At 47.1% G+C, this 25,151-nt stretch overlaps 2 protein-coding genes across 3 annotated transcripts; both read left to right on the top strand.

The window, feature by feature from the left end:
- Positions 1 to 1,052: 1,052 nt before the first annotated feature.
- tsen2 (TSEN2 tRNA splicing endonuclease subunit) lies at positions 1,053 to 11,379 on the top strand. Its single transcript, XM_026166602.2, has 12 exons — positions 1,053 to 1,918; positions 3,723 to 3,789; positions 3,880 to 3,919; positions 4,010 to 4,270; positions 4,600 to 4,708; positions 4,802 to 4,876; positions 5,641 to 5,691; positions 5,781 to 5,925; positions 9,048 to 9,084; positions 9,246 to 9,357; positions 9,441 to 9,530; positions 10,952 to 11,379. The coding sequence occupies exons 1-12, from the start codon at positions 1,754 to 1,756 to the stop codon at positions 11,009 to 11,011; spliced, it is 1,212 nt and encodes a 403-aa protein (XP_026022387.2). The 5' UTR covers positions 1,053 to 1,753; the 3' UTR covers positions 11,012 to 11,379.
- A 567-nt stretch (positions 11,380 to 11,946) lies between these two features.
- On the top strand, positions 11,947 to 23,918 carry rbm39a (RNA binding motif protein 39a). 2 transcript variants are annotated; one of them, XM_026166597.2, is made up of 15 exons: positions 11,949 to 12,115; positions 12,643 to 12,709; positions 15,433 to 15,482; positions 16,118 to 16,300; positions 17,532 to 17,585; positions 17,667 to 17,784; positions 18,630 to 18,782; positions 19,779 to 19,928; positions 20,007 to 20,072; positions 20,208 to 20,412; positions 20,495 to 20,581; positions 22,796 to 22,907; positions 22,991 to 23,096; positions 23,313 to 23,391; positions 23,476 to 23,918. In XM_026166597.2, the coding sequence occupies exons 2-15, from the start codon at positions 12,659 to 12,661 to the stop codon at positions 23,577 to 23,579; spliced, it is 1,518 nt and encodes a 505-aa protein (XP_026022382.2). In that variant the 5' UTR covers positions 11,949 to 12,115; positions 12,643 to 12,658; the 3' UTR covers positions 23,580 to 23,918. The 2 variants fall into 2 exon arrangements, with proteins under 2 accessions (XP_026022384.2, XP_026022382.2); XM_026166599.2 differs by lacking the exon at positions 17,532 to 17,585 and having other exon boundaries at positions 11,947 to 12,115.
- Positions 23,919 to 25,151: the final 1,233 nt, after the last annotated feature.

Below are 25,151 nucleotides of genomic sequence, written 5' to 3'. Positions count from 1 at the left end.
TGGCGGGAGCATATTGATCGGATTGAAACCAAATGCAAAAAAGTTATTAATGTTATGAGGTGTGTAGCTGGGAGGGGTTGGGGAGCGAGCCCTTCTGCTTTGAAAAGACTTTACCAGGCATTAATTAGGTCGGTCTTTGATTATGGGTGTGTGGCATATGGTTCAGCAGCTCCTTCTGTGTTGAGACGTTTGGATGTTCTGCAATCGGAAGCCCTTAGAGTGTGCTGTGGAGCTTTTAAAATGTCTCCAGTCAGTGCCCTACAGGTGGAGATGGGAGAAATGCCCCTAGATCTTAGGAGGAAGCAAGTGTCGGTGAATTACTGGGTTCATCTTGGTGGTCATGGTGACGCACATCCCACAAAGGAGGTACTTTTGGAATGCTGGGAGTATGGAAGAAGTCAGAAGGCTCATTTTGGAAAGGTGGGGAATCAGTGGGCTAAGGAGTGTCAGGTGTACGAACTTAAAATATGTCCTGCAGTAGTGTTCTCTGTGGTTCCCCCATGGTTATTGGAGACCCCTCCTGTGGACTGGTACTTGCTGGATCTGAAGAGAACATTGAAAGGCAGATTCGATCTTGTTTCAGCATTTCATTTTCACAGGTTGACTGCATACCCTGAGTGTATTCATGTGTTCACGGATGGTGCTAAAAGTCCAGTTACTGGAAGTACAGGGTTTGGAATAGCAGTTCCGTCAAAAAATATTGGAATACACAGACGCACTTCGGATGGACTGGCAGTGTACACGGTTGAAATGGTAGCAATTTTGGTAGCATTGAAATGGGTAGAGTGTTCGAAAATCAGGCAGGTGGTAGTATGTTCTGACTCGGCAGCTGTTCTTTCAAGTCTACAATCGTTTTGTTCGAAGACAAGGCAGGGCATGCTGTATGCTATTCTGGAGACTGTCAGCAGAATAAGGTGTTGTGGTGGCAATATTCACTTTCTTTGGGTGCCAGCTCATGTAGGGATCAGTGGAAATGAAAAGGTGGATAGGTTGGCGAAAAGAGCGTTGACTAAAAATAGGACTGAGATGGAAATTGCAAGCAGTGGATCTGAAGCGAAAGGTATTGTTTGGAGGCAGGTTGTTCAGGAGTGGCAGAAGCGGTGGGATTCAGGGAGTACGGGCAGGCAATTGTATCATCTTAAGAAGGAGGTGGCAGTGAGTAGGTTGTATAGGGGTAGTAGGAGAGATGAGGTGGTCATTACCAGGCTTAGACTGGGACATTGTGCATTAAATAATACACTACTGATGATAGGAGAACATGAGACGGGGCTTTGTGGAGTGTGCCAGGAGGAGGTGGAGACAGTAGAGCATGTAATACTGCGGTGCAAGGGCTATGATGTGGAGAGGTCAGTTCTGCAAAATAGATTGAAGGAGCGGGGAATTGGGGAATTTAATCTGAAGAGTGTGTTGGAGGGTAGTAGGGCACAGGTGAGGGAACTGGTGGGGTTTCTGAAGGCTATAGGTGTTTATGACAGAGTGTAGGGTTGTTGTTTTTTTGTTTTTTTTGATACAGCTTGTGAACTCACTGTCCGACCCATACTCCGGAACAGTAGGAGGCGGTAATGCTCCTTTGCGTTGGTTGCCAACCGCCGTTAAACACAAAGAAGAAGAACTGGGGGTGGAACTACACGGAGGAGACCGACAGTTCCTGTCGGACAGAGATTCGGTGAAGCCACAGCCAAACAAACCGCGCGGAGGCTAACAACTAGCAGTGCCAAACCCGCAGTCCCGGCCCGGTTCGACCCCAGGCAGCATGTACACGGACTTCCGGGCTCCCCGGCGCCGCCTCCGGGTCACGGAGGAGTTCGAGGCTCCGCTGCCGCTCAGCCCGCGCGAGAGGAGCCACTTCCAGGCAGAGCTCCTCAATCAGCACGTGCTGGTCTGTGATCCGGAACACAGCCAGAAGATCCACGACCAGGTCTGACCACACCCACCTCACCTGAGCCCCTCCCATCTCTGCAGTGTTAACAGCCGCGCGTGAGAACACGGGCACAGACGGTCACGGGGTCCGTGTAGTGACCGTTAGACACAACCTGGGGCGGAAACAACATATCAAACAAGCACATATTGCCTTGTTTGCCTTAGAAAATTTGGATTGATGTATACGAGGTTTAGCCAGTAAGATTAGTAAATGAATCAAATAAACTTCGTTTGCTTTATTTCCAGGGTCAAAAAAGCCAAACAATATTTTCCATAACAGAGAGAGCGGTCAGAATAGATCATAGAAACAACAAAGGCACAGAAATCGTGCCAGGAGAGATAAAGAACATAAACAAAGACACGTGAGGAATCTCTTCTTTCTGACAGGAAACAAAATGAACAGTTAGCATCAGTCTTTTTTATATCCTACAAGAAAAGTTCTGGTGGGGTCAAAACAATGAATGATTTTTATTTGATTTTAAAAGGAATTTTCTTTACTGTGTTGGCTAACAGGAGTTTTCTATGGTAAGGTCCAAATTTTCTTCCACTCCAGGTCCCAGTATAATTAATTATTCCAGTGAGCACCGGCCGCTGGGACACAAGTTGTGTCTTTCTGAAATAGAGTTGGTTTGTCACTGGTCCTGGTGTCGAGCGCACAATTTGACGTCACATCCTGACCAGCAGGTGCAGTGTGTGAGGTGCATCAGCAATTTGCTGCCGGAGGTTTCTTCCTGTTAAAAGGGAGTTTTTCCTTCCCACTGTCGCCAAGGTGCTGCTCATAGGGGGTCATATGATTGCTGGGTTTGTCTCTGTGTGTATTATTGTACATCTACTGTACAATATAAAGCACTTTGAGGTGACTCTTGTTGTGATTTGGCGCTGGATAAATAAAATTGAATTGATGCACTTATGACTAAATCAGAATCCTTTATTAATAAGAGTAAGAACAATAAAAGACTCAACTAAATTAAATATATAAATTAAATACAATATATTACAAAGTCACAAAAAATAAGAAATAGCACTACTAAACAAATAGCTGAATGATAAATATCCAGATTATTACAGAGATTAAATATACATGATTGACATTTTTCACTCTGACCTGTAAAACGTTGTTTTCACTGGAGGACGTACAAACACTGTAACTACTCCACCATGTGTGTGTATTAGATGGAGTTGCACAGAGATGGCCACAGGCAGGAATGACTTCTTGTGTCATTCAGTGGTGCATTATGGGTAATCTCAGTCTCCCACTGAGCGTGTTCCTGTGATTGGCCAGCACGTCATGGAGTGGGTGGGAGAGATTGTCCAGCATTGTCTTTGTCTTGGACAACATCTGCCTCTCAGACACCATCCTAACGGAGTCCAGCTCCGTCCCCACAGCATTACTGGTCTTGTGATCAGTTTATTCAGTCTGTTGGCGTCTGCGACCCTCAACCTGCTGTCCCAGCATGCAACAGCACATAGGATAGCGCTGACCACAACAGGCTCATAGAAAATCCTGAGCATTGTCAGACAGATGTTGAAGGACCCCAGAGGTTCTGGCCCTTCCTGTAGAGAGCAGAGGTGTTTAAAACCCAGTCCAGTTTATTATCAGTGTGTACTCTGAGGGATTTATAGTCCTCCACAGCGACGCCCTGGACTGAAACAGGGCTCAGGTTTTAGAGATGACAATCATTCATGTGTGCTCACAGCTCAGCCAATCAAATTGGAAAGAGGCTTAGTCCCGCCCACTGCTCTGCCTGTATCCACCTTAGTGCAGCCAGGTGCTGACAGCTGAACACCTGTGCTCTTTTCAGGGTTACTTTGGTAAAGGGGTTCTGTCCAGATCCAGACCGGAGCACAACATCTCCAACCAATGGGAGCGTGAGTTTACACCTGCACAATGACATCATCTCCGGCCTCCTCCAATCAGAGCTGCTCTCTGGAGTCAGCTGGTCTCTGTTTCTGTTACAGAACACGAAGGCGTGTTTCTACCTGTGGTCTCACAGGCCAGGTTAGTGACACCACTTCCTGTCTATATTCTTAATCACACCACTTCCTGTTGTCGTTTGCTCACACAGTGATGTCACCTCTTACCTCACAGGTATGAGGAGCTGCTCAAGTGGGTGGGGTCAGCTCTGTCTGCTCAGGGATGGGATGAAGAGGCTGTTCATCAAACCCTGCTCAGGCTTTCTCAGCCAATACAAATGGAGGATGTGAGGAACCAGATGGGAGGGGAGGGGGAGGCAGAGGAGAACGGTGAAAGGGGGAAGGAGGAGCCGGAGCAAGAAGGAGGAGTCAGCCCCCAGATGAAGAGGTCAAGACGGGGGTCAGAGGTCGAGCCGGAGGCCAAGAGAAGCTGCAGGTAGTGTTTTGTTTCACTGCACCCAGGGTCCATTTAAAAATCAGTCAATTTTAGATTCTGCTTCCTTTACCTGACAAACATGAGAGGACAAATAAAACCTAAAACGAAAACACTATGTCGTTGCTTCTTCGGCTGAATTTGGCCCATTATCGTCAGTAATTTGACTCTAAACATCTGTGCAGGCAGACAATGGCATTCAGGCCAAAGTTCATAAACGGGTCCATGTGGTTTCTCCTCGTGTTATGGCTCTCAGCACAGTCAGGTGGTCTAGGTTTATTCAGATGATGCAGTTCAGTTTGTGTGAACCAGTTCTCTGTGAACACCTCCAGCTCAGAACAGGACTCCGACTCCAGTTTGGACTGTGATCCTGACTCGGATCCTGATCCTGCTCCTCTGGTTCCTGGTCCTGGTTTCCTCCTGGTGGTCTCTGACAGTGAGGTGGGTCTTCATGGTGGAGGAGAAAAACAGTCCTTGTTTTAATGATCGCAGGAAGCTGGAGTTAACATCTGATCACTGTGTATGTACGCGCAGACTGGAGGCGGGGTCAGGGAGGTGAGGCGGACACCGTTCTTTCTCTCCGAGTACCTGCAGCTCAGTCTGGAGGAGGTAATGCATCGTTTTCCTCATGTAGTCGTGTTTGACGTGTGTGTGTGTGTGTGTGTGTGTGTGTGTGGGGGGGAGATTTCCAGTTGAGCAAACAGCTGTTTAAGTAGAACTTCAGGTTCAGGTGTTCAGATATTGTTTTTCTTCTTGTTTTTATGTTATGCTAACATAGCTGTGTCGCTAGCCACCACGTAGCACATCATCATATACCAGCTAGTCCAACTTCAGTAACCCTACAAACTGCTGCTTAGCTTTCTGTCTTCATTTATGTCTGAAGTGACAGCAGAGCTGTACGTTTGAATCTCTGTCAGAACATGCTATATCATGTTTAGGTGGAAGCTAGCGAGCTAACTTCCTGCTAACTTCTAACTCTGCTAAACTTCATAAATTCTGTTTTCATGGATGCCTGGATGTTAAACTTCATTGTTACACCTGGTAAAGCAGCAACACTGATGATTTTATTACAGATGAAAGAATTTAGACACCTCCACGATGACAGCATCATCCACTCCCACAGGTAGATAATGGTGATGGTTGTCTGAAGGTTGTGTGGTTTCAGGCTTTCAGCTGCACTGAGCAGGTTTCACAGTTACTTCCAGGGGTGTCAGACACACAGCAGGTCCTACATTACCAACAATCCTCAACTCCGTCAGGTTTGACAGCAGTGAGCTCCTGCTTCACCTGAACAAGCTGAGATGTCAGTGAGGTGTTCAGAGCTGCTGTTGGGGTCACAACAGGTTCAGCTTCTTTGTCTGTGTCGCCCTCAGGCCTTCTTCCTGGTCTACAGTCTGGGCTGCCTGTCCGTCTACCAGCATCAGGTAACTGTCTCTCTCTCTCCGCCTCATGTGTTTCACTCAAAGCTCCTCCCACTCTGACCTTATTGCTCTACTAACCTCTGATTGGTCAGGAACCCCTGTCCATCGTGCAGCTGTGGAGGACGTTTCGGTCCCTGCGTCCTGATTTCATCAGCTCCTATGCAGTCTATCATCACTTCCGCAGCAAGGGGTGGGTCCCTAAAGGAGGGGGCGGAGCCAAGTATGGCGTAGACCTCAGTAAGACAAACACACAAACACTTGGGTAGGGGTTGCTATTAGGGCTGGGCGATATCATACCGTTCACGGTAATACCGGTATAATGTTAGGCAACAATAAGAAAATGAAATATCGCGATAGAATTTGGGTAAAACGTGCATGCGCAGTGCTTTTGTTTTCATACGCACATGGCCGAAAAAGCACGGCAGATCTTTGAATAAAACCGATGAACCAGAATTGGTTTGTAAAAATGGTGCCACTTCAGTGATGTGGAACTGGTTTGGTGTTTGTCCATCAGATACCCACCAAAGCACTTTTTTTTTTTTTGTAGAACATGCAAGCGGTATTTGTTGAACTAAGGTGCTCGTAAATCTGGGAATGATCTGGGTCCTAAACTCCATCCTTTCAGGTCCCAAAGTCAAACGAACACTGCAGCATCACTGAGAGTTAAAAACTGTCTAAATTCTTTCATCTGTAATAAAATGATCAGCGTTGCTGCTTTACCAGGTGTAACTATCAAGTTTAACATCCAGGCATCCATGAAAACAGGATTTATTAAATTCAGCGGAGTTAGAAGTTAGCAGGAAGTTAGCTCGCTAGTTTCCACCTAAACATGACATACCATGTTCTGACTGAGAGATTTCTGAAAAAAATCAAACGTACAGCTCTGCTTTCACTTCCAACATAAATGAAGACAGAAAACTAAACAGCAGTGACGTTTGTAGGGTTACTGAAGTTGGGCTAGCTGGTATATAAGGATGTGCTACGTGATCGTTAGCGACACAGCTATGTTAGCATAACATAAACAGTGAAGCTGGAGGACGAACACTAACACTTTTCCACTTATAAAAGTTAACGTGAGGGTTCCTGATGGTTAGGGACAAATGCAATCACATGGCAGGATGCTGTAAACGGACCAAACTTCAGTCAGGAGAACAACTGAGATAATCCATCCACAATACGAGGTTAGTCATTAATATACTGCAACAACATGGGAACAGAGCAGCTGTGATAGAATACAGCATTAATGAATCAATGGTACAGAAGTGGAGGAAGCAAGAAGAATGAGTTTAATAAAGTTTGATTTATCTGACTGCTTTGTTTCGCTTAATGTGCCTTATAATCCCGTGCACCTTATGGTCCGAAAAATGCGTACTGCACACTGCAGTTTAATGTTGCAAAGCACCTCTTTTTAACTTCAGTGGATATTATACATGGTTATGCTCAGGATATGTCAGCCCATTTCTACTGGAAATGCCTTTTGGTCAAACTTTCAGCAAGGAATTTGCATTTGCACTGTTACATTTTTATAAAGCTTTAATGCATAAAAACCAGCTTCTTGTTTAAGTGAAAATAAATGGATGTTGTTGTTTTTTTTGTGCTAGTAATGTTGTGGAGTTGTATTTTGTCTCACATCAATTATATCGTCAGTTATATCGTTATCGCAAATTTTCAAATATATATCGTGATAAATATTTTTGGCCATATCGCCCTGCTCTACTTGCTATTAGTCAGAAAACGTGAATGAACCCCAGAGATGGAGCCTAAACTCATGGGCGAAGTCTAAAATATGACTGGCCAGGGGTCCGTTCTTCGTACCTTGCTTACTACATCCAAGATCAAATGACACATCCAAGATCAAATCATCGCGCTAACTCTGAGCTCGCTATTCCGGTGCTCCGAACACACCTGCTGTTGACGATTAGTACAGCTGGATGAAGTAATGTGAGATCACTGGGTGGCTTAACAGGGGCTACGCATCGATAGTAGAAACATTGATCGGCAACCCTTTGATTGGTCGGCGAAAATGTCGATGGAGCGCGCTCAGTATTTTTCGGCAGCAGAGCAAGAACTCTTGATTGAGGGATTTCAGGAGTTTCAGAGTTTAATTAAAACGCAAGGGAACACTGCAAAGGCTGCAAAAGCAAGGAGAGAGGGCTGGCAGGAAGTTGCTGACAAATTAAACTCGTAAATAATTTAATAATAATAATAATAATAATAATAATAATGGATTGGATTGATATAGCGCTTTTCAAGGCACCCAAAGCGCTTTACAATGCCACTATTCATTCACTCTCACATTCACACACTGGTGGAGGCAGCTACAGTTGTAGCCACAGCTGCCCTGGGGCAGACTGACAGAAGCCAGGCTGCCATATCGCGCCATCGGCCCCTCTGGCCAACACCAGTAGGCGGTAGGGTAAATTTATTATATTACATTATATCCTCTTTCACATTAGAGCCACGACAGGACCCACTAGAACATGGGAACAAGTAAAAGTGAAATGTAAGAATATTCTACAGAATGGTAATATTTATCACTTATATTGCTTTTCGTCTCTTGGAAAGAGACCCTGAAATAATCTGTTTGTTTATAACAGCAACCAAGAAAAGGGCAGAGCAAAAAAAAAGACAGGTGGTGGTCCTGCACCCCCTCGTCAACAAGTTGGTTAAGTAAATAATACCCTCACAGGAAAATCGATATCTCTCTATGAGCACACTGTCACGCTGAGCTAAAGGATCCTGTCTATCCCGCAATATACGCTGAATTCTGAGGACTCTCCTTATCAATCTTGCACCTTCCGCAATGGGTTGGTCGCGTATACGGACAGGACATGGCTGCGACAGACTTCCCAAATCCACCTTGGCTTTTATAGCCGTGGTCTCTCATCTTGATTACACGAAGTAATTTACAATTACTACTCTGAAATATGAATTACATCTGTAATAATCACATACATGTAATAGAATGTTAATAGTACATTTCCCTTTTTTAGGAAATGACCTGTATGTATCTGTGTGACATCAATAAAAGGATCAAGTGCTGCATTATCTTTAGTTGCATTGATGTTATTTATTTATGGTGAAACAGTGGTGGAATATCGCTGTTGCTTTCGTATAAATGAAGCGGACATACCTGCGTGGCCGCGATCTAATCCTGTTTACATAAAGTGAACCTGCTCCCGAGCAGGTTTACGCTTACGGATCTGTTGCTATGACAGCAAGTCCCGGATGAGCTTCGGGGAACCGAACGATCCGGGATCACGCGAAATCGTCAACAATCTAATCCAGCTAACTTACTTAGCGAGGTACGAAGAACGAACCCCAGGTGTGATATCTGATCATGCTGTGTTTGTTTTCAGTGTTGTACAGGAAAGGACCACCTTTCTACCACGCCAGGTAGCAAACACACACACAGCGGTGATTCTATGGAGGGCGTATCTTAGGGAAGCATCTTTGTTTTCAAAGTATTTCACATATTTTCTGTTTTAAACTCGTGACCTTTGACCTCTCTGATTATTCTTAGGGTCCATAACTTTGTCTCCATCCTCTTCCTGTAGCTACTCTGTGGTAATAGAACGGGCTGACGATGCATTCAAGGCCTCACCGTTGCGCCCGTTTTCGTGGCGTTCTCTGGCAGCTCTCAGCAGGATTACCGCCAACGTGTCGAAGGTACACGCCATCAGAGCGATCCCGCGTGGACCGAACTCTCTGCTCTTGGTTTCCTCAGAGAACCGCCTGTGTTTGTCTTATAGGAGCTGATGCTGTGCTACATCATCTATCCAGCCGACCTATCAGAGGCTGAGCTGGACTCACCTGTGTGTCTGAGAAAGCTGAAGGTCCAGGTAAGAAACCAGAACTGAAACTATCGATAATAGGGGGGGCTAAAACAGCTCCCAACAGCTAAAACAGGATCAGATAAAGAAGGATTATTTTGATCTGTGACTCATGCAGAGCTGATGCCTTCTGCACACAGCAGCGGGGGGCGCCGTGGCGACAGCGTGTTTCATTTGGGACATTTTTTCATGACTGACTCTAAAGGCATCGAACTGGCATCTTTCACTCTTTAGGCAGATGCGTGAACCACTCATGGAGCTCCTCTAAGCAGGATAACATGGAGCTGGAATGACCGTGCCTTATTTTAGACGAGGAGAAGACAAAATGTTCAAACTCCCTGTCGTGTCTTGATGTTCAATCATTCAGGGGAGGAAATCCCAAAATGTTGATTCTGTTCACCTGGATGTAGTCAGTGGGAGAACCGTCATTATCAGGTGACTTCTTCAGGCTCAGCTGACTGCAGCTCCCCGACCCTATGAACGGGCACCAAACTCATACCCGGCTTCTGCACCTGTCTCGCTTTGTGACTGTTAGTCTGTGCATTATAAATCAACTGATCATGAACCCAGTGTTAGCTCCTCCCACCGAAAACGGTACATCCAGATGAATAGAATCAACTTCCTGGGATTGTTGATGCTGATGTCCTTCAGGTCAGATATTCCTCATTGGACAATATGAAACCTCCGACCACATATCAGTGCTCTGACACTTTAAGTGAAGCCTCTGCTCTTCCTAAACTTCAGGCCTGTGAAGATTCAAGATGTGCACCGTTCAGACACTGATGTCATCAGATCCTACATGGTCCATTCCATGCAGCAGCTTGGTCGTTCTCCCTGTTGTTCTGACCGTGTCCCACCAGAACGAGACCCTGAATCACACCCCGAGATAGTCCTGGAGCCAGTGTGGAAGGACCCACGTGACCTTTGAGACGCTGCCTCTGAACCTGAGAGCCCGATGAGCCGTAGAACATGGATGTAGAAGCAGTGGTTGCCATGGAGCTGAAACCCAGGGTTAGGAGCTGCTTCCATCCCAACATTTCGGTTTTTAGGTCAACTTCATGCAGCTCCACCCCTCAGTAACAGCTGAGGTCATTAGCGTCCATCACACTGATCAACACTTCAGGAGGAGTGTCAGGGTTCAGTAAAGCTCCTGTTTCAGCAACACTGCCGTATCAACCTGTTATCAGGGATGTTAACATGTTAGCATGAGCTACTTAACTAAGAGCAATTACCCGTTAGCCACGTTAGCCATCTGCAAATAAAGAGTGAGACCAGAGCAGAGCAGCCAATCAGCCGAGCAGAGCTGATGAGGACTCATGTGACTCGATGAATAGAAGCTCCGCCTCAATGACCAAGTTGCTAGTAATGGGGGCGGGGTTTAGGGTTGCCTGCTGGTGAAACACTTTAGTGATGTAGTTTTGTCTCCACAGGAAGTGATCGTCAGCAGGTGGGTTTCCTCTAGAGAGCGAGCGGAGCAGGATGACATCTAATTGGCTGGCGTGAGACGCTTATGAGGTCATGAAATGGTGATGTCACATAAAAGGTCATGAGGCGTCGAATAGAATCTGTGTTTTCCGTTAAAAGACTTTAATGACTGAAGAAAGAAGAAATGTGAGCTCTCTGCCAGCCTCTCACCCTCACCTGTCCAGCTCCATGACAGGTGGTGATCAGCTGAAAGGTGTCAAGGAACGGTCATTCACTGACCTTTGACCCCAGGCCTTCAGGTACATGATTGGACCTGAATGCCTGTGTTTGAATGAAGTTCACACTCTGAGTTTTTACATGCTTTGATGAAATGCTGCCATACCTGTGCGTTGCAGGTGATTTTCTGTTTCTAATAAAGGTGAACACACCTGAATCTGCCTGTTTGTTGTGACTTCTGTATCACTGCACCACAGCACACTCATCATTTCCACACAGCGATGGTTTGTTTGAAGGGTTTTATGTTCTGACCGTGCAGATCAAAGGACGTAGAACCTCTTCGAGAACTCACGTGAGAACAGGTGTGACTGAGTGTCTTTAAGTCTTCATCGTGATGATGATGAAAGCAGGTTCCCTCTGCTCTGCGGCTCCATCATGGAGCTCATTTGAATCTTTTCTTTTGGTATTCATCCTTTTATTTCCATTCACATGTTTTGTGATCATGAGAGATTGTTGCAGCTCTTCCACGTGTGGATACTGTTGAAAGGGAGCTGACGTCGTCATATTTTTGGATTGGGTAGCCTAGAAACGGATGGAAATAATAAAGACATTTTTATAGTACTTTAGTATTTTGAATTCTTGGCTGCGGTGTTTGTGAACGGCAGATTCAGGGAGGCGTGTCCCGAGCGAAAGGTGTCGCCCTCTGATTGGCTGTTTATTAACGTGGTCAAAGTCAAACTGCTTCAGTTTGTCTCACAGTTTTTAGTTTCTGTAACTCCGCGGCTGTTTTGTTTTGATCTCGCTGTATCCAGATCTCGCGAGAACACTAGCCCTCCCGTCGTTCGCCATTATAGCTAAGAGAAGCGTCCCCCGGACGAGCACCGGAGAGGCTCCGTTACCTGGACACAGACACGTTTTGCTCGCTGACACCCGCCGAGCCACTCTGCATCCAGGTAAGCCCGGTACTGGCCTGTCCGCCGGGCTTCAGCCCGACTCGGAGGCCGCTAGCACGGAGAAACGGCGGAAGGCCCGCTCCTGTTAGCATGCTGAGCTTGCTGTGGAGGACTCAGGTGACACTCACCTGGAGCCTCCCGGCCGAGCCCGCGCAAACACCGGACTCACCGATGGTGGTTTTCCGGCCTGGGGGGGGGGGTCACTGAGCGCGTGTTCACCTGAGAGGCTAACGTTAGGCTCACAGACATGTGCTGTTCACCTGTCTGAGTCATGCTACGCTGAGCCTCCGGGAGTCCAGGTGTAACGTTTACCTGCTGATCCCGTCATCAGATGATGTTTTCTACACTTTAAGTAGATTCTGACAGGCGTAACAGTGACGTCAGACACATGTGTCGCCAGGTATTTTGTTTACCTGTTTGGTCACCATGGTAACTGATACTGATAAGCTGGTAATGGATTTAACTTGTACCTATTGGACAGCTGTGACAGGTGATTAAACTCTTTATCTCGGCGTGTGCATGTGTAGGTGCGCAGGTAGAAAGATGGCAGATGACCTGGACATCGAGGCGATGCTGGAGGCGCCATACAAGAAGGTGAGAGTCTGTTTGTCCTTTGCTCATGAGACTGTCAGCCGAACTCTGCTGCTCCACCCACTGCTGCTCACCTGCAGAGTTCTGCAGAGTAATTGGTCGCGCAGCGAGCTGGAAAATGAACAAAACTATGTCAGCTCAAAGTTCATTTGTAACTCCTCCTTCACCTACTGGCAGCGTTAAGGCTCTTTGACATCACTTCCTCTCTGGACCTTCCACAGGGATCTAGACTGACACCAGGGCTGCGTTCCAAAAGTCCATCCCATCTCCTATTCCTAACCACTTTCACTTTTCCGTGTTGAGGACTTAGGAAAAGAGAGGAGCCGTGCACAGAGAACTGAAATGACCTCACGCTCTTCTCTCATTAACAGCGTGGCGCCGGATGTCTGCCATGTTAAAACTGCAGACGTGCAGACAATGGACTACAAAATGTGCATCTTACTTCGCCACAACGTGTTGTGACCCTGATGTTTTATGGAGGTCATAGAAATGGGAACAGCCCGTTTAAAAATGCCCAAAAGAAAAAGTCTGTGAGACAGAGTTTACTGCAAACTGCTCAGACTAACAGTGAAAGAGTCCCGCCTTGTTTAATAGAGTAGATGGAAATCGGATGAGTGCGTGGGCGGCTCGTACAGTAACATGGTAAGTGGGACGGCTCGTGATCAGACGGTAAATGGCGTTCCTGTACTTCTGCACATCGTCCAGGTCACCTGTTCACACAGACTTCAGTTTGTAATGATGCAGCTCTCCTGTAGATGAATCCCGAGCTCCACCTGAGTCCTAATCCTCAGACCCTCAGACCTTTGCACAGTGCTCACTGGTTTCTGTCACAAGAGTTATTTGTTAAATCCAAAGCAGACTGATTCTCCTTCAGCCTCCTCTCGTGTATCTGCCTCGCTGTTTTCAGAGACAAACACTTGAACCTGAGCTCACACTGGATTATTTTGGTTAGCGGGCCTGCAGCGCCCTCCCTCGCCCTTCAGATATTTTCCTCAACATGAAAAACCTCAGCTCAGTTCAATTCCACTTTATTTGTAGAACACCAGCAGTCGTATACAGGTGCTGTAAGGTAAGGACAGTGGCACAGAGACGCGCCCCCCCCCCCCCCCCCCCCCCCCCCCCCCCCCCGTGTGCACACACGTGGTGACAGTGGCAAGGAAAAACCTTTCAACATGGAAAACCTCTGGCCGCTAAGCCCCTCCCCCTGTCTCCTCTCTGATCTTCACTCATGTCACGGTCGAGCCGTTACGTTTGTGATTTTCCTCCGTGTTCATACATTTTTGCGTCGACCAATAAAATGTCACCGTTTTTTAACGCTGGGTTTCATTTGCTTAACATTCACCGTTGTTTATAAATGATGATGAATATGAAGACGAAGCACAGCCCGCCTGCTGGCTGCTGGTTCAGCTGATACGTGATCATGTGACCAAACACTGCCTGAAATCCGCTGTGGCGCTGTGAGCAGCAGAGCGCGGCTGACCCTGATGATGATGTTGATGATGACGCGTCCTTCACATAATTAAACGCACATCTATCTCTCTTTGTAGACTTGCCTAACGATTTCTCACCTCTGCTCCCCTGAAAGCCACTGTGATCTGTCTCACTCAGAAGGTAGTAAAAGTCCCCATCATGCATTGCTGTACTCTGGTGCCCATGGTAACATGACTGTAGTTCCCTTGGTTAAACTGTCACCTGCTTCTGGTCCGACCCCCTCATCCCGACCCCCTCCACTGGTGAGGTAGTGCAGAGGATTCTGGGAGATGAAGTCGAAGAGTTAGCTTAGCTTAGCGTGGGGGTGGTCAGGACATGGGGGTGGGTGGGGCCTACCTGTGTGCAGGTGAGCAGCAACGTTGCTCTCTGCCAGAGGGAAGCACCGCGATTTAGAGCAGCAGCTCTGCAGGAAGTGCACAGTGTGACCTTGCACAACACAGGTGTGACTTCACACAGGTGTGCAGCTATTCAGTTTAATCAGATATTATTTATGTAGTGCAGGTGAGGGCGTGTCCTAAGCTCTGGTTCTGGTTCTTGGCTCTGAGTGACTAATGCCTCTTTTCCACTACTACCTGCTCCACTCAGCTCGTTTTCTGTTGTTTTCCATTACAAGTAGCGCCTCGACGTGTTGCTATAGAAACGTGGCCGAAAGTCTCGTAGTGTCATTCGTATGTGACACGATCAACGTAACAGCGGAGGATGGCGTCCTCGCCGCTGCACGGCGGGATGGTTTGTGCAGCGTTGTCTGGTTTAAAAATATGGCGCGTTTGATTTTTGTGTGGGAGACGCTCTTGTGACTCATCGAGTGATGCCGCTCACTGGCCAATTGCTGGCATGCAGTCTGATGACATCACAGTTTTGGATCTGCTCTCCTGGATCCCCGGCCAAGTAGGTATTAAAAGAGTACAGTACCAGGTACTTTTTTGGTACCATGTACTTGCAGTTCCTGGAAAACCCTAAAACCCGAGCGAGTAGAGAAGGTGCGAGTGGAAACAAGGCTGTAATCCTCCTGTCTGCTTCAGGGCGTCACAGGAGTTTCACACACCTGAAGAGCAGCTGGACTTTGGAGTGTGTGTGTCTGACACACACACACACACACACACACACACACACACACAGCCCCTCCCCCTCCTGTTTGAATGACGCTCATTAAACTGTTTATATTTTCTCCTGTCCCCCCCACCCCCTACACTCCCTGACACCACCTCATGCTGTTCTCTGTCGACCCCGCTTAGGAGGACGCCAAAATCTCGAGCCCCAACGGACAGGACGAGCGCTCCAAGAGGTATTCACCTGCCTGCACATCCACAGCCAATCATCTGCCTCCTTCTCCTCCTATCCCAGCATCCTCCTCTGTCACATCAGTCCTCTGCATATCCTCCTTCACCTCCTCTTCTTCTCGTCCTCCTGCTTGGCAGCTCCATCTTAGGACGGCGTGTTGGCGCCACGTCAAGAACAAAATTGATCATTTTGAGAAAAAAGGCGAAATGTGGAGATGACTATTGTTTCAAGACGGCCGCTGTAGGCGCTACACAAAGATGAGCGAGACAAACTCATCAGCTCTTATTGTGATGCAACATCCATCCCATTTACTGCGCCAGGCTGTAACCATTGGTAACCGTGCATCTGCACCTTCTCTTCAGCGTCCTGACGCCGATCACCACGCCGCGTCTGTGCGCTATAGGAGAAATCACTTCCTTGTTACTAAAACAGAAGTATGACCTCACGACCCTGGAGGCAGTTTGTCCTGAAACACCAGCACATCTCCACGTTGTCTTGACGTGGCCTTGACACGCCGTCGTACCGTCTTCATCGTTTGTCATCCAATATATCCACTCTCCTCTGCACGTGTGCAAACCATCTCAGACTGAAAGCGTGACCGTCGGGACGTGTTCTGATTGGCTGCCGTGTGTCTCGCAGGAAGAAACGCAGCCGCAGTCGCAGCTGCGACAGGAAGCGCAGCCGGAGTCGAGACAGGAAGAGGAGCCGGAGTCGGGAGCGCAAACGTAGCCGCAGCCGAGACAGGCGGAGGAGTCGTAGCCGCAGCAGAGAGCACCGCCGCAGCAGAGAGCGCGGTGGGCGCTACAGAGACCACCACAAGCAGTAAGTTGCTTCCTGGTGTTTTTTTTTTTTTTTTTTTACATTAAAAGCTAACACACAGAGTAGGGCTGCCACGATTAGTCGACTATTTAGATCGTCGACGACTAATTTAATAGTCGACGCGTCGTTTGAAGCTTTGTAAGATCCCAGAAGACGCAGGAATAAGTAGCAGGATTTAAGAGTGTAATAACGGACTGAAACAGAAGATGGCAGCACTGCATGTACAAGGATGCCAGCTGCCGTTAAACCCCGAAGAAGAAGAAGCTGTGTCCAAATTCAGGAACCGCATCCTCCTGTGCCCGCATTTGTAGGCTGATTACGTTACAGCGACACGACGAAGATAGTCCAAATTCGAAGACTCCAACAAATGCGCCCTTCATTTCAGCAGATTTGAAGGATGAGTTGGGTGTGTCCTTCGTGGCCCAACCTATCCCAGAATTCATAGCGCGGCCCAGCTCAGTTTCCAACAATGGCGGCAGCTAGTTAGTTTTAATATTACTCTCATTATTCTTTCTGGGTCACAAAATAAACCTTTAACATATGTTCAAAAGCGCTCCGACGTTTTCGGAGACGTCTGTTACCCACTAGCTCGATAGTTAGCCGGGGGCTAGGCTAACTAGAGCCGTGAGAACACCGGACTCCCGGCAGATCGTTTTCAAACCCACCGCCGTCTTTCACTACTCAGGTTATATATGAGTCACTTAGATAAATTAAATGTTATTGTTTGGCTTTTTTCAGTGTTTTATTTGTTCCTGAGTAAATCAGTTTGTCTGAGATTAAAGTTATAGTTTTTACACAGCTGAATAAACGTCAAGCAGACAGCTGATTATCAGAAGTGTGAGATGCTGGAGAATTTACTCCGGTGTCCTGTTATATTTTAGATAGCAAGGAGTTTATTAAACTTCACCGAAACAATCTGCAAATTTCATTAAACTTTAATAAACTATCATCTTGTCTTTATTTTTAGTTAGCACCTTAAACACTTAAAGCTGTAAGCTAATGATAGTTATATAAGAGCAGATGCTGCTGGTGCAATAAGCTGTACGTTTTACGTCCAGTGGATGATGATCTGATTAGTCGACTAATCGCAAAAAATAATCGGTGACTAGTCGACGATCAAAATAATCGTTTGTGGCAGCTCTAACACAGAGGAAGGCTTTTAACTTGAAAACTGTAGAGGAAGTGTTCAGTAGAACAGTAGAATCTGCAGTAGAACCCTGTGTGCATGTTTCAGCCGGCGGCGGTCGAGGAGTAAGAGTCCCGTCAGGAAGGAGAAGAGTCCAATCAGGTGAGAGCGTGGGTCTGAGGGGAGGAGTCTGTGCCTGTCTCACGGGATCAATAACTGGTGTTGATGGCGTTCTTTCTGCAGGCAGCCCATCGATAACCTGACGCCCGAGGAGCGAGACGCCCGCACGGTGTTCTGCATGCAGCTCGCCGCCCGCATCCGCCCCCGAGACTTGGAGGAGTTTTTCTCTGCGGTGGGGAAGGTGAGACACCAACTTCCTGTTTCTATCGTGGGCCTGCTGCAGCGCCTCCTCAGCGTGTAGGGGTGACTGCAAGTCACGGGTAGTTTCTTCTTCCCACTTCCGCCGCGTGCTGACCACAGGCGTCGTCTGATTGGTGGGGTTTAAACCTTCAATGCTTTCGTGGCTCACCGCGGGCGCTCCTTCACTTCTCTTTTCTCTGGTTGGTGGAGTTCTTCTTGTCGTGATTTTTGATTCATTGCTTCTATTTTACTCGTTCACGCTACAGAGTGTACGTTTGTGTTTGGTCACAGAAAACGGTGGAGACAGAATGTCGCCGCCGTGCGCTCGAGCCTCGGCCGATCGTATCTGCGAGCAGTCGGACCCTCAAGCCCGCCCACTCGTTCCACCATCGGCGTGGAAAGGGTTTTCAAATCTACTCTACTTGGAAAAATGAGAACTGTAATAGGCCTTGGAGGGGTTTAAACCTTAGGGAAGTGATATCACTTCCTGTTATGATACGTGATAGTTCACACGTACGCTGTGAACACCATCGAATCCATAGTTATGTTTCTGCTGTGTGAGCTTTTTACTTGATCGCTGTCAGCTCCTCGGTGGAAGGACACGGCGCTCTGGGACAGGCCGAGTGTGTGACGCGTGAGCTCCATATGCAGAATGGTTACACAGTAAACATAATGCATATGTATGTTAGACAGACGATGGATACTAATGAAATGTGAACCGCGGCGCGGCCGGTCCCGTCAGGGGAACGTCCCGGCGATCCCTACCTCTGCACTGGCTTTACTCTGATTACTCCGGTGGATCGGCTGGTTGGTTCCTATGGCAACTAATGTTGCTCCTGTGTTTAGGTTCGGGACGTCAGGATGATCTCAGACAGGAACTCCCGCAGGTCAAAGGGCATCGCCTACATAGAGTTCGTGGAGGCAAGTTCAGTTCCTCTGGCCATTGGGCTGACGGGACAAAGGCTGCTGGGAGTTCCCATCATTGTACAGGCCTCACAGGTACACACACACACAACCCCGTTTAACTATCTCAGTGAGGACCTTCATTGACATAATGCTTTCCCAGCCCCTGACCCTGTGCAAAAGGTTTTTTTTTAAAAAGTGTTTTAATGCAATTTGGTGTAAAGGGGGATGGGACAGGTCTGTTCTTTTATTATTTATTAATAATTTTTATAATTTTATTGGTTTTTATAGTTTTTTTTATAGAATAAAAGTAGCCAGGATTGGTGGCTAATTCTGACACTGACAGGTGAGCTGATCTTCCCTCGCTTAAGAAAGTACTGACATTGATGTGTGAATAAAGAGTTCAACCAAAACTAATGTAGTGTGAGTGCTGTGTTTACTAACGCACAAATAAAACAAAAAAATGTAATAAAAACTTGAATTCAGTGAGGGTGAGATTCCCCCCATAGAGGTGAGGGAGGATCGGCTCACCTGTTGGAGATAAGACCTTTTTTATTGTTTTGTTACATATTAAGTATTTCAGACTGTTTCCCTACTGGTTGCATTATTAGAAAATGGGGACCAAAAGCTCTGTATTCCCCTTATATTGCTCACATATTAAGACTGTAGGATCAGATGGCTAAGGCTGACACAGCAGGACGCAGGAAGCAAACAAAGGAGGAACATATAAACCACACTGGGACATTGAAGGGAGAGTAAGGGTCCAGTCGGCCGCTAGGACCGTGCACCTAAGCTTAAAACAAGTACAACTAAGCCACAATTCCCTAAACCTAATTGTAACCCTGACACTAAAACCACATTTTGAGCCTCAAAAATGTCTTCAAACTTGTGAGGACCGTGAGTGTGTCCTCACAAGACTGTTGGTTCTCACAAGTATAGTAGAATGCAGATTTTGGTCCTCACAAAGATAGCTAGACAGGAACACACACACAGACAGGCTCAAGTTCAGGTACATCAAAGTATTCTAAATGTTCGAAGTTTAGTGTGTGTGTGTGTGTGTGTGTGTGTGTGTGTGTGTCTGTCTGTCTTCAGGCAGAGAAGAACCGAGCTGCTGCTGCTGCTGCTGCTGCAGCCAACAATCTGCAAAAAGGGACATCTGGACCGATGAGGCTGTACGTCGGCTCGCTGCACTTCAACATCACCGAGGAGATGCTGCGAGGGATCTTTGAGCCATTTGGACGGGTGAGACGAACACACACACACACACACACACTCTCAGCTGTTCTCAGGTGACCCTCTGATGCCGTGTGTGTGTCTCAGATTGAGAGCATCCAGTTGATGATGGACAGCGAGACGGAGCGCTCCAAAGGATACGGCTTCATCACCGTGAGTTTGATTCCAGTGACAGAGACTGTGAGCAGAACCACCAACCTCTGATTGGTGAACCTGTGGGTCACCTGGTCACATTCAGGTGAGCCCGTTATGACGTGTCGGGCGTCACACGATGTGCTCTGATGTCAGTTTGCAGATGCAGAGTGCGCCAAGAACGCTCTGGAGCAGCTGAATGGCTTCGAGTTAGCTGGGAGACCCATGAAAGTGGGTCACGTGACCGAGCGGACCGACATCTCCATGGCGTCGTCCCTCCTTGACAGCGATGAGCTGGAACACACCGGCATCGACCTGGGAACCACCGGGAGGCTGCAGCTCATGGCCCGCCTGGCTGAGGGTGAGCCTGAGGTCACACCTGAAATCACACCTGTAACCCCGACTGTTTGTGTGACCTCTGACTTCTGTGTGTGCGTGTGCAGGTACTGGTCTGCAGATCCCTCCTGCTGCTCAGCAGGCTCTGCAGATGAGTGGGGCTATTGCCATCGGAGCCATGGCTGCAGTGACAGGTAACGACAACGTGGGCTTTAGGAGAGACGGCATCCATCCCACTTTGGAGATGAGCAGCTCTCATTTCCAGAAATCTGGCCAAATTTATTAAACCCCCCAAAATGTGACAGAGTCAGGACAGGAAGCAGAGCTGCAGTCTGACACACCTCTCTCCCAAACCCCCCTGAAACCCCATCTCCATAGAGACTGTCAGCTCCAAAGAGTAAAACAGTGAAATGTGGATTATTAAATATTAGGTCTCTCTCCTCCAAGTCTCTGTTAGTACGCGATAGAGATGGCACAATACCACTTTTTTATGTCCGATACCGACGTCATAAATTTGGATATCTGCCGATACCGATATGAATCCGATATAGTGTGTTTTTTTTGTTTTGTTTTTTAAATCAATAAAACAGTTTTTTTTTTTATATCTTGCTGCATTTTGTATAAGTTCATACTCAAGTTTAAAAAACTAAACTAAAGCTATTCTGTTAAACCTGTATGCAAGAAATACACTGCAGCCAAAATATGTCACAGATCAGCAAAACTGATCAATCTAACAAACGTAAACCTGCAGCATCCTCCCTATTCTGGTGTTTTACTTAGTGGAAATATTAAGCAACCTAACCAACAGGCTTGCACACTCTGAGCAAAAAAAATAAATAGGGAACCACCCCCCACCCCCCACCTCGTGATGCTTAATCGACGTAATCAACCTTAATTTAATGCACATGTTAAAAAAATGCACAGAAATCAATTATTTTTCTACAGTAATTAAATAGATTCAACATCTTCCTTCAGCAGAACTGCAGACTGCACAGACGGTTCCCAAAGGAAAAAGTACTACAGCTTACTGGGGTATATTATATATACAGTAATGGACTTCTATACATTTTACATCAGATTCAAACTGGTTGTAAGATTCAGATAATTATTTGTTAAAAGCTCGACATTTTAAATGAGAATAAGAAAGAAAAGTATGTCTTTGTGCCCCCTTTTCCCTGTTCATGCCCTATCGGCCCCCCTGGCTAAACCCTGCACAGTTACCAGCCGTCAGCTGTAGAAAAAGATCCTCGAGTAGAAAGTAATATTAAATAAATTCTAACAACAGCTTATCAAGCTTAAACGTGCTGCTGTTGTTCAGCCGCTGGTTTCCTCTTTCTGGTGCAAAGTGGGCCAAAAACAAACAAGAGAGACGGACTCGCGACAGAAAAGCCGATCAGCTGATCATTGATCAGTTTCACATTGAAGTAGCAGCAGGAGAGGCAGTCGCTCCATATATCGGTTGTTAAGCTTAAAGCTGGAACGCTTTACAAACATTCAGAGATGAACTTACACACTTGCTTTACTTCTCTGGGATAACTTCCTCGGAGATGAAATGCCGGTTTGGTAGCGAGGCTACAAATACTCAACCAGAGCGCCAACAGGTCTCGCACGCCACAGCCGCTCTATCACGTGAGGCACACTGCTCCGACGTGCTGAGGTTATGAGCTGAGTTACGCCATGTCGCAAGTTTTGTGAGGTGCTTTTGTGATATTTAATGGATCGGATTACATTTTTTGTTTCTTTCCAATATCCAATCCAGTAATTTAGGTCAGTATGGGACTGATACGTAATATGTGATCGGTCATCCCTATTACATGACTTAATAATTGATCGACAAATCGATTTACTCTGCCTCACAGAAACCTGGTTGCAGCAGGATGATTATGTTAGTTTAAATGAATCAACACCCCCGAGTCATTCTAACTACCAGAAACCTCGAAGCACAGGCCGAGGGGGTGGTGTGGCAGCAATCTTTCACACCAGCCTGTTAATTAATGAAAGACCCAGACAGACTTTTAATTCATTTGAAAGCCTGATGCTTCGCCTCGTCCACCCCAGCTGTGAAACTCAGAAACCAGTCTGACTTGTTATCATCTATCGTCCACCTGGGCCTTACACAGTTTGTCTGATTTCTCAGACTTTTATCTGATTTAGTTGATTTCAGATAAAATAATTCTTGTGGGTGATTTTAACATCCACGTAGATGCTAAAAACGTGCCTGGAGTTTCCTTCCTCATAGTAACATGCTCATAGGGTCTCGTATGATTATTGGGGTTTGTCTGTATTATTTACATCTAAAGCTCCTTGAGATGACTGACGTGATTTGGAGCAACACGAGAAACTCGTGTCACACCTGTTGGCTGCTGGTTGGTTCCTGTTCACTGATGTGAAGTGTCGGATTCTTTCAGCGGCCATGAACCCGACTCTCAACATGAACATGAACTCTCCTGCTCTGAACCTCCCGTCTCAGCCGCTGGCGACGCACTGCTTCCAGCTGTCCAACATGTTTAACCCCAGCAGGTAAATACCTCGGCCCACGTGTGTCCACAGGTGAGGAGGAGGACCTGTAGGCCTCACCTGACCTGTGTGTGTGTGTGTTTCAGTGAGGAGGCTCCTGGGTGGGAGCTGGACATCCAGCATGACGTCATAGAGGAGTGTAACAAACATGGCGGCATTGTTCACATTTACGTTGACAAAAACTCCACTGAGGTAAGAACCTGACCTCTTACCTCTGACCTTATCGACTCAGCCGGTAGTCGTGAGCTCCTTGCTGCGGCCGCGGTGGAGAGAGTGAAGTTTGTTGGGGCAAAGCTTTTATTTTCCTGACTCTGACCTTCGTTTGTTCCTAAAGTCTGACTTTTGTTTCTTTCACTTTTGGTTTTGTTTACTTTCACTGCGATGACCTTTGACCTCTGCTGTTTCCAGGGAAACGTCTATGTCAAGTGTCCTTCGATCCCAGCCGCCATGGCTGCCGTCAATGCCCTGCACGGGAGATTCTTTGCTGGTAAGATTCCACGTCACATGACCTGTGTGTCGTTGGTCAGCCAATCAGAGAGCACCTCTGACACACTCTTACCTGTCCTTCCAGGTAAAATGATCACCGCGGCGTACGTGCCCCTGCCCACCTACCACAACCTGTTCCCGGAGTCTGTCACTGCGACGCAGCTGCTGGCCCCACCCCCACGCCGGTGACTCGTTGTCAATGCTGCCCTCTGATTGGACACTGTAATTCAGAGCCCAGCCCTGTCCTGCTGGTCGTCACACATGCTCAGTGTGGTTCCCGAGGTCAGAGGTCGGCAGCCGTTTGTTTGATACAAATATGTTGCCCGGTCTCGATTGGCTGGTTCCCCACGCCACCGTTTCTTCCTGTTGTAGAGTCTCTGTGCGGCCACGCACCCAAGTATCGTCCAGTGATTGAGCTCTGTGAGCTGCGAGGGTGTGGCCTGATGACATGATTGGTTTGCAGTTTAAATGTTTTTGTAAACGAGTTTCATTTTGTAAAAATTGTTGATTAAATTTTATTTTCTGTCACTCTGAGCTGTGGCGTCTGATTCTGACGGGCACACGCCCGATCTGATTGGCTGTGAGCAGAGCAGGTCATTCAGGAGCAGGTCACAGTATTCAGATTACAGTGTGTCAGTGATGATGGTCTGTATTTACCTAGATATCAGAATTTGCAGTGTCACCATAACTAACACGGGTCTCTCATTGGACACTGGACTTTAGGTCCTCTCCTGCTGGTTCAATAAAACATTGATGTCTAAGCTTCTCCACAAAGTCCAGAACATGATCTCCATCAGCCAGGAGGGAGCATCCACACCTGTCCGCTCTGGGTGGAAGGATTATTCCGGACTGCGCGGCAAGCTGGGCAGCTCCACCCCTCCTCTTCCTCAGGGAGTTGCACTGTTTAAATGTAACCCGAGCTTCCTGCTGCGAGCACCTGAAATCAAAAGAGCTGCCATGGAGGGATTTTTATCTTTTCACTCAGTGAGACTGAGGAAGGAAGTAGAAAATTAATGGTTATTTCATGGCTTCTCCACTAATGAAGAAGCTTCTTTTGGCAGATACACTGAGCAAAAATATAAATGCATCACTTTTGTTTTTGCTCCCATTTTTCATGAGCTGAACTCTAAGTTCTGAAACATCTTCTACAAACACAAAAGACTCATTACTCTCATATCGTTCGCTGAGATAACCCATTCCACCGCACACGTGTGCCTTAGACCCCCCACACTAAAAGGCTGACATGTGCAGTTTGGATCTGTACACAATGGAAGCTGCAAACTTCCAAGTTCTTGCACGGCCAGCAGACTCACCGGACACGTCACCCATCGAGCATGGACACTGCTAGCATCATGGACAGGTTTTTTACGGGGCTCCCACACAAACGCAAAGCAGGAGAGGAAGCATCGCCAAATATGTTTCCAAACCAAACTTTTTCTTGTAAAACAAAGGGGGGCCCAGCAAAAAAAGTTTGGGAACCACTGGTTTAATCTCTGGGACAATCTGTGAAGTTTGTCCTGTGAACAACATTTTAGAATAGTTGTGATCAGGGTTACACTCTGGGCATCAATTCATCCCACTCTGAAGGGAAGCCACATGTTTGTGTTCAGCCTGTAGATGGCGCTGGTTAACCCCCCTCCTCTGCTACAGGCAGGTAAGTTCTCGCATCCTGTTTCAATGCTGCTTTATCATTTACAAGCCGGCATTAACACGCTGAAGGATAAGCAGGACGTGAAACTCTGGCGAAAAAAACAGGCCGGA

Source organism: Astatotilapia calliptera, chromosome 5 (assembly GCF_964374335.1).
Source record: "Astatotilapia calliptera chromosome 5, fAstCal68.1, whole genome shotgun sequence".
Taxonomy (NCBI): Eukaryota; Metazoa; Chordata; class Actinopteri; order Cichliformes; family Cichlidae; genus Astatotilapia; species Astatotilapia calliptera.
The sequence above is the reverse complement of the archived record's forward strand: the minus strand, read 5'-3'. Positions and strand labels throughout refer to the sequence as shown.

Excerpts from the sequence above, each read along its gene's own strand:
- rbm39a (XM_026166597.2), top strand. The coding sequence starts at position 12,659 with ATGGCAGATGACCTGGACATCGAGGCGATGCTGGAGGCGCCATACAAG. Across the intron at positions 17,586-17,666 it reads AAGGAGAAGAGTCCAATCAG|GCAGCCCATCGATAACCTGA; the intron begins GTGAGAGCGTGG and ends TTCTTTCTGCAG. Across the intron at positions 22,908-22,990 it reads AACATGTTTAACCCCAGCAG|TGAGGAGGCTCCTGGGTGGG; the intron begins GTAAATACCTCG and ends TGTGTGTTTCAG.
- tsen2 (XM_026166602.2), top strand. The coding sequence starts at position 1,754 with ATGTACACGGACTTCCGGGCTCCCCGGCGCCGCCTCCGGGTCACGGAG. Across the intron at positions 9,085-9,245 it reads CCACCTTTCTACCACGCCAG|CTACTCTGTGGTAATAGAAC; the intron begins GTAGCAAACACA and ends CTCTTCCTGTAG. Across the intron at positions 9,531-10,951 it reads TGAGAAAGCTGAAGGTCCAG|GAAGTGATCGTCAGCAGGTG; the intron begins GTAAGAAACCAG and ends TTGTCTCCACAG.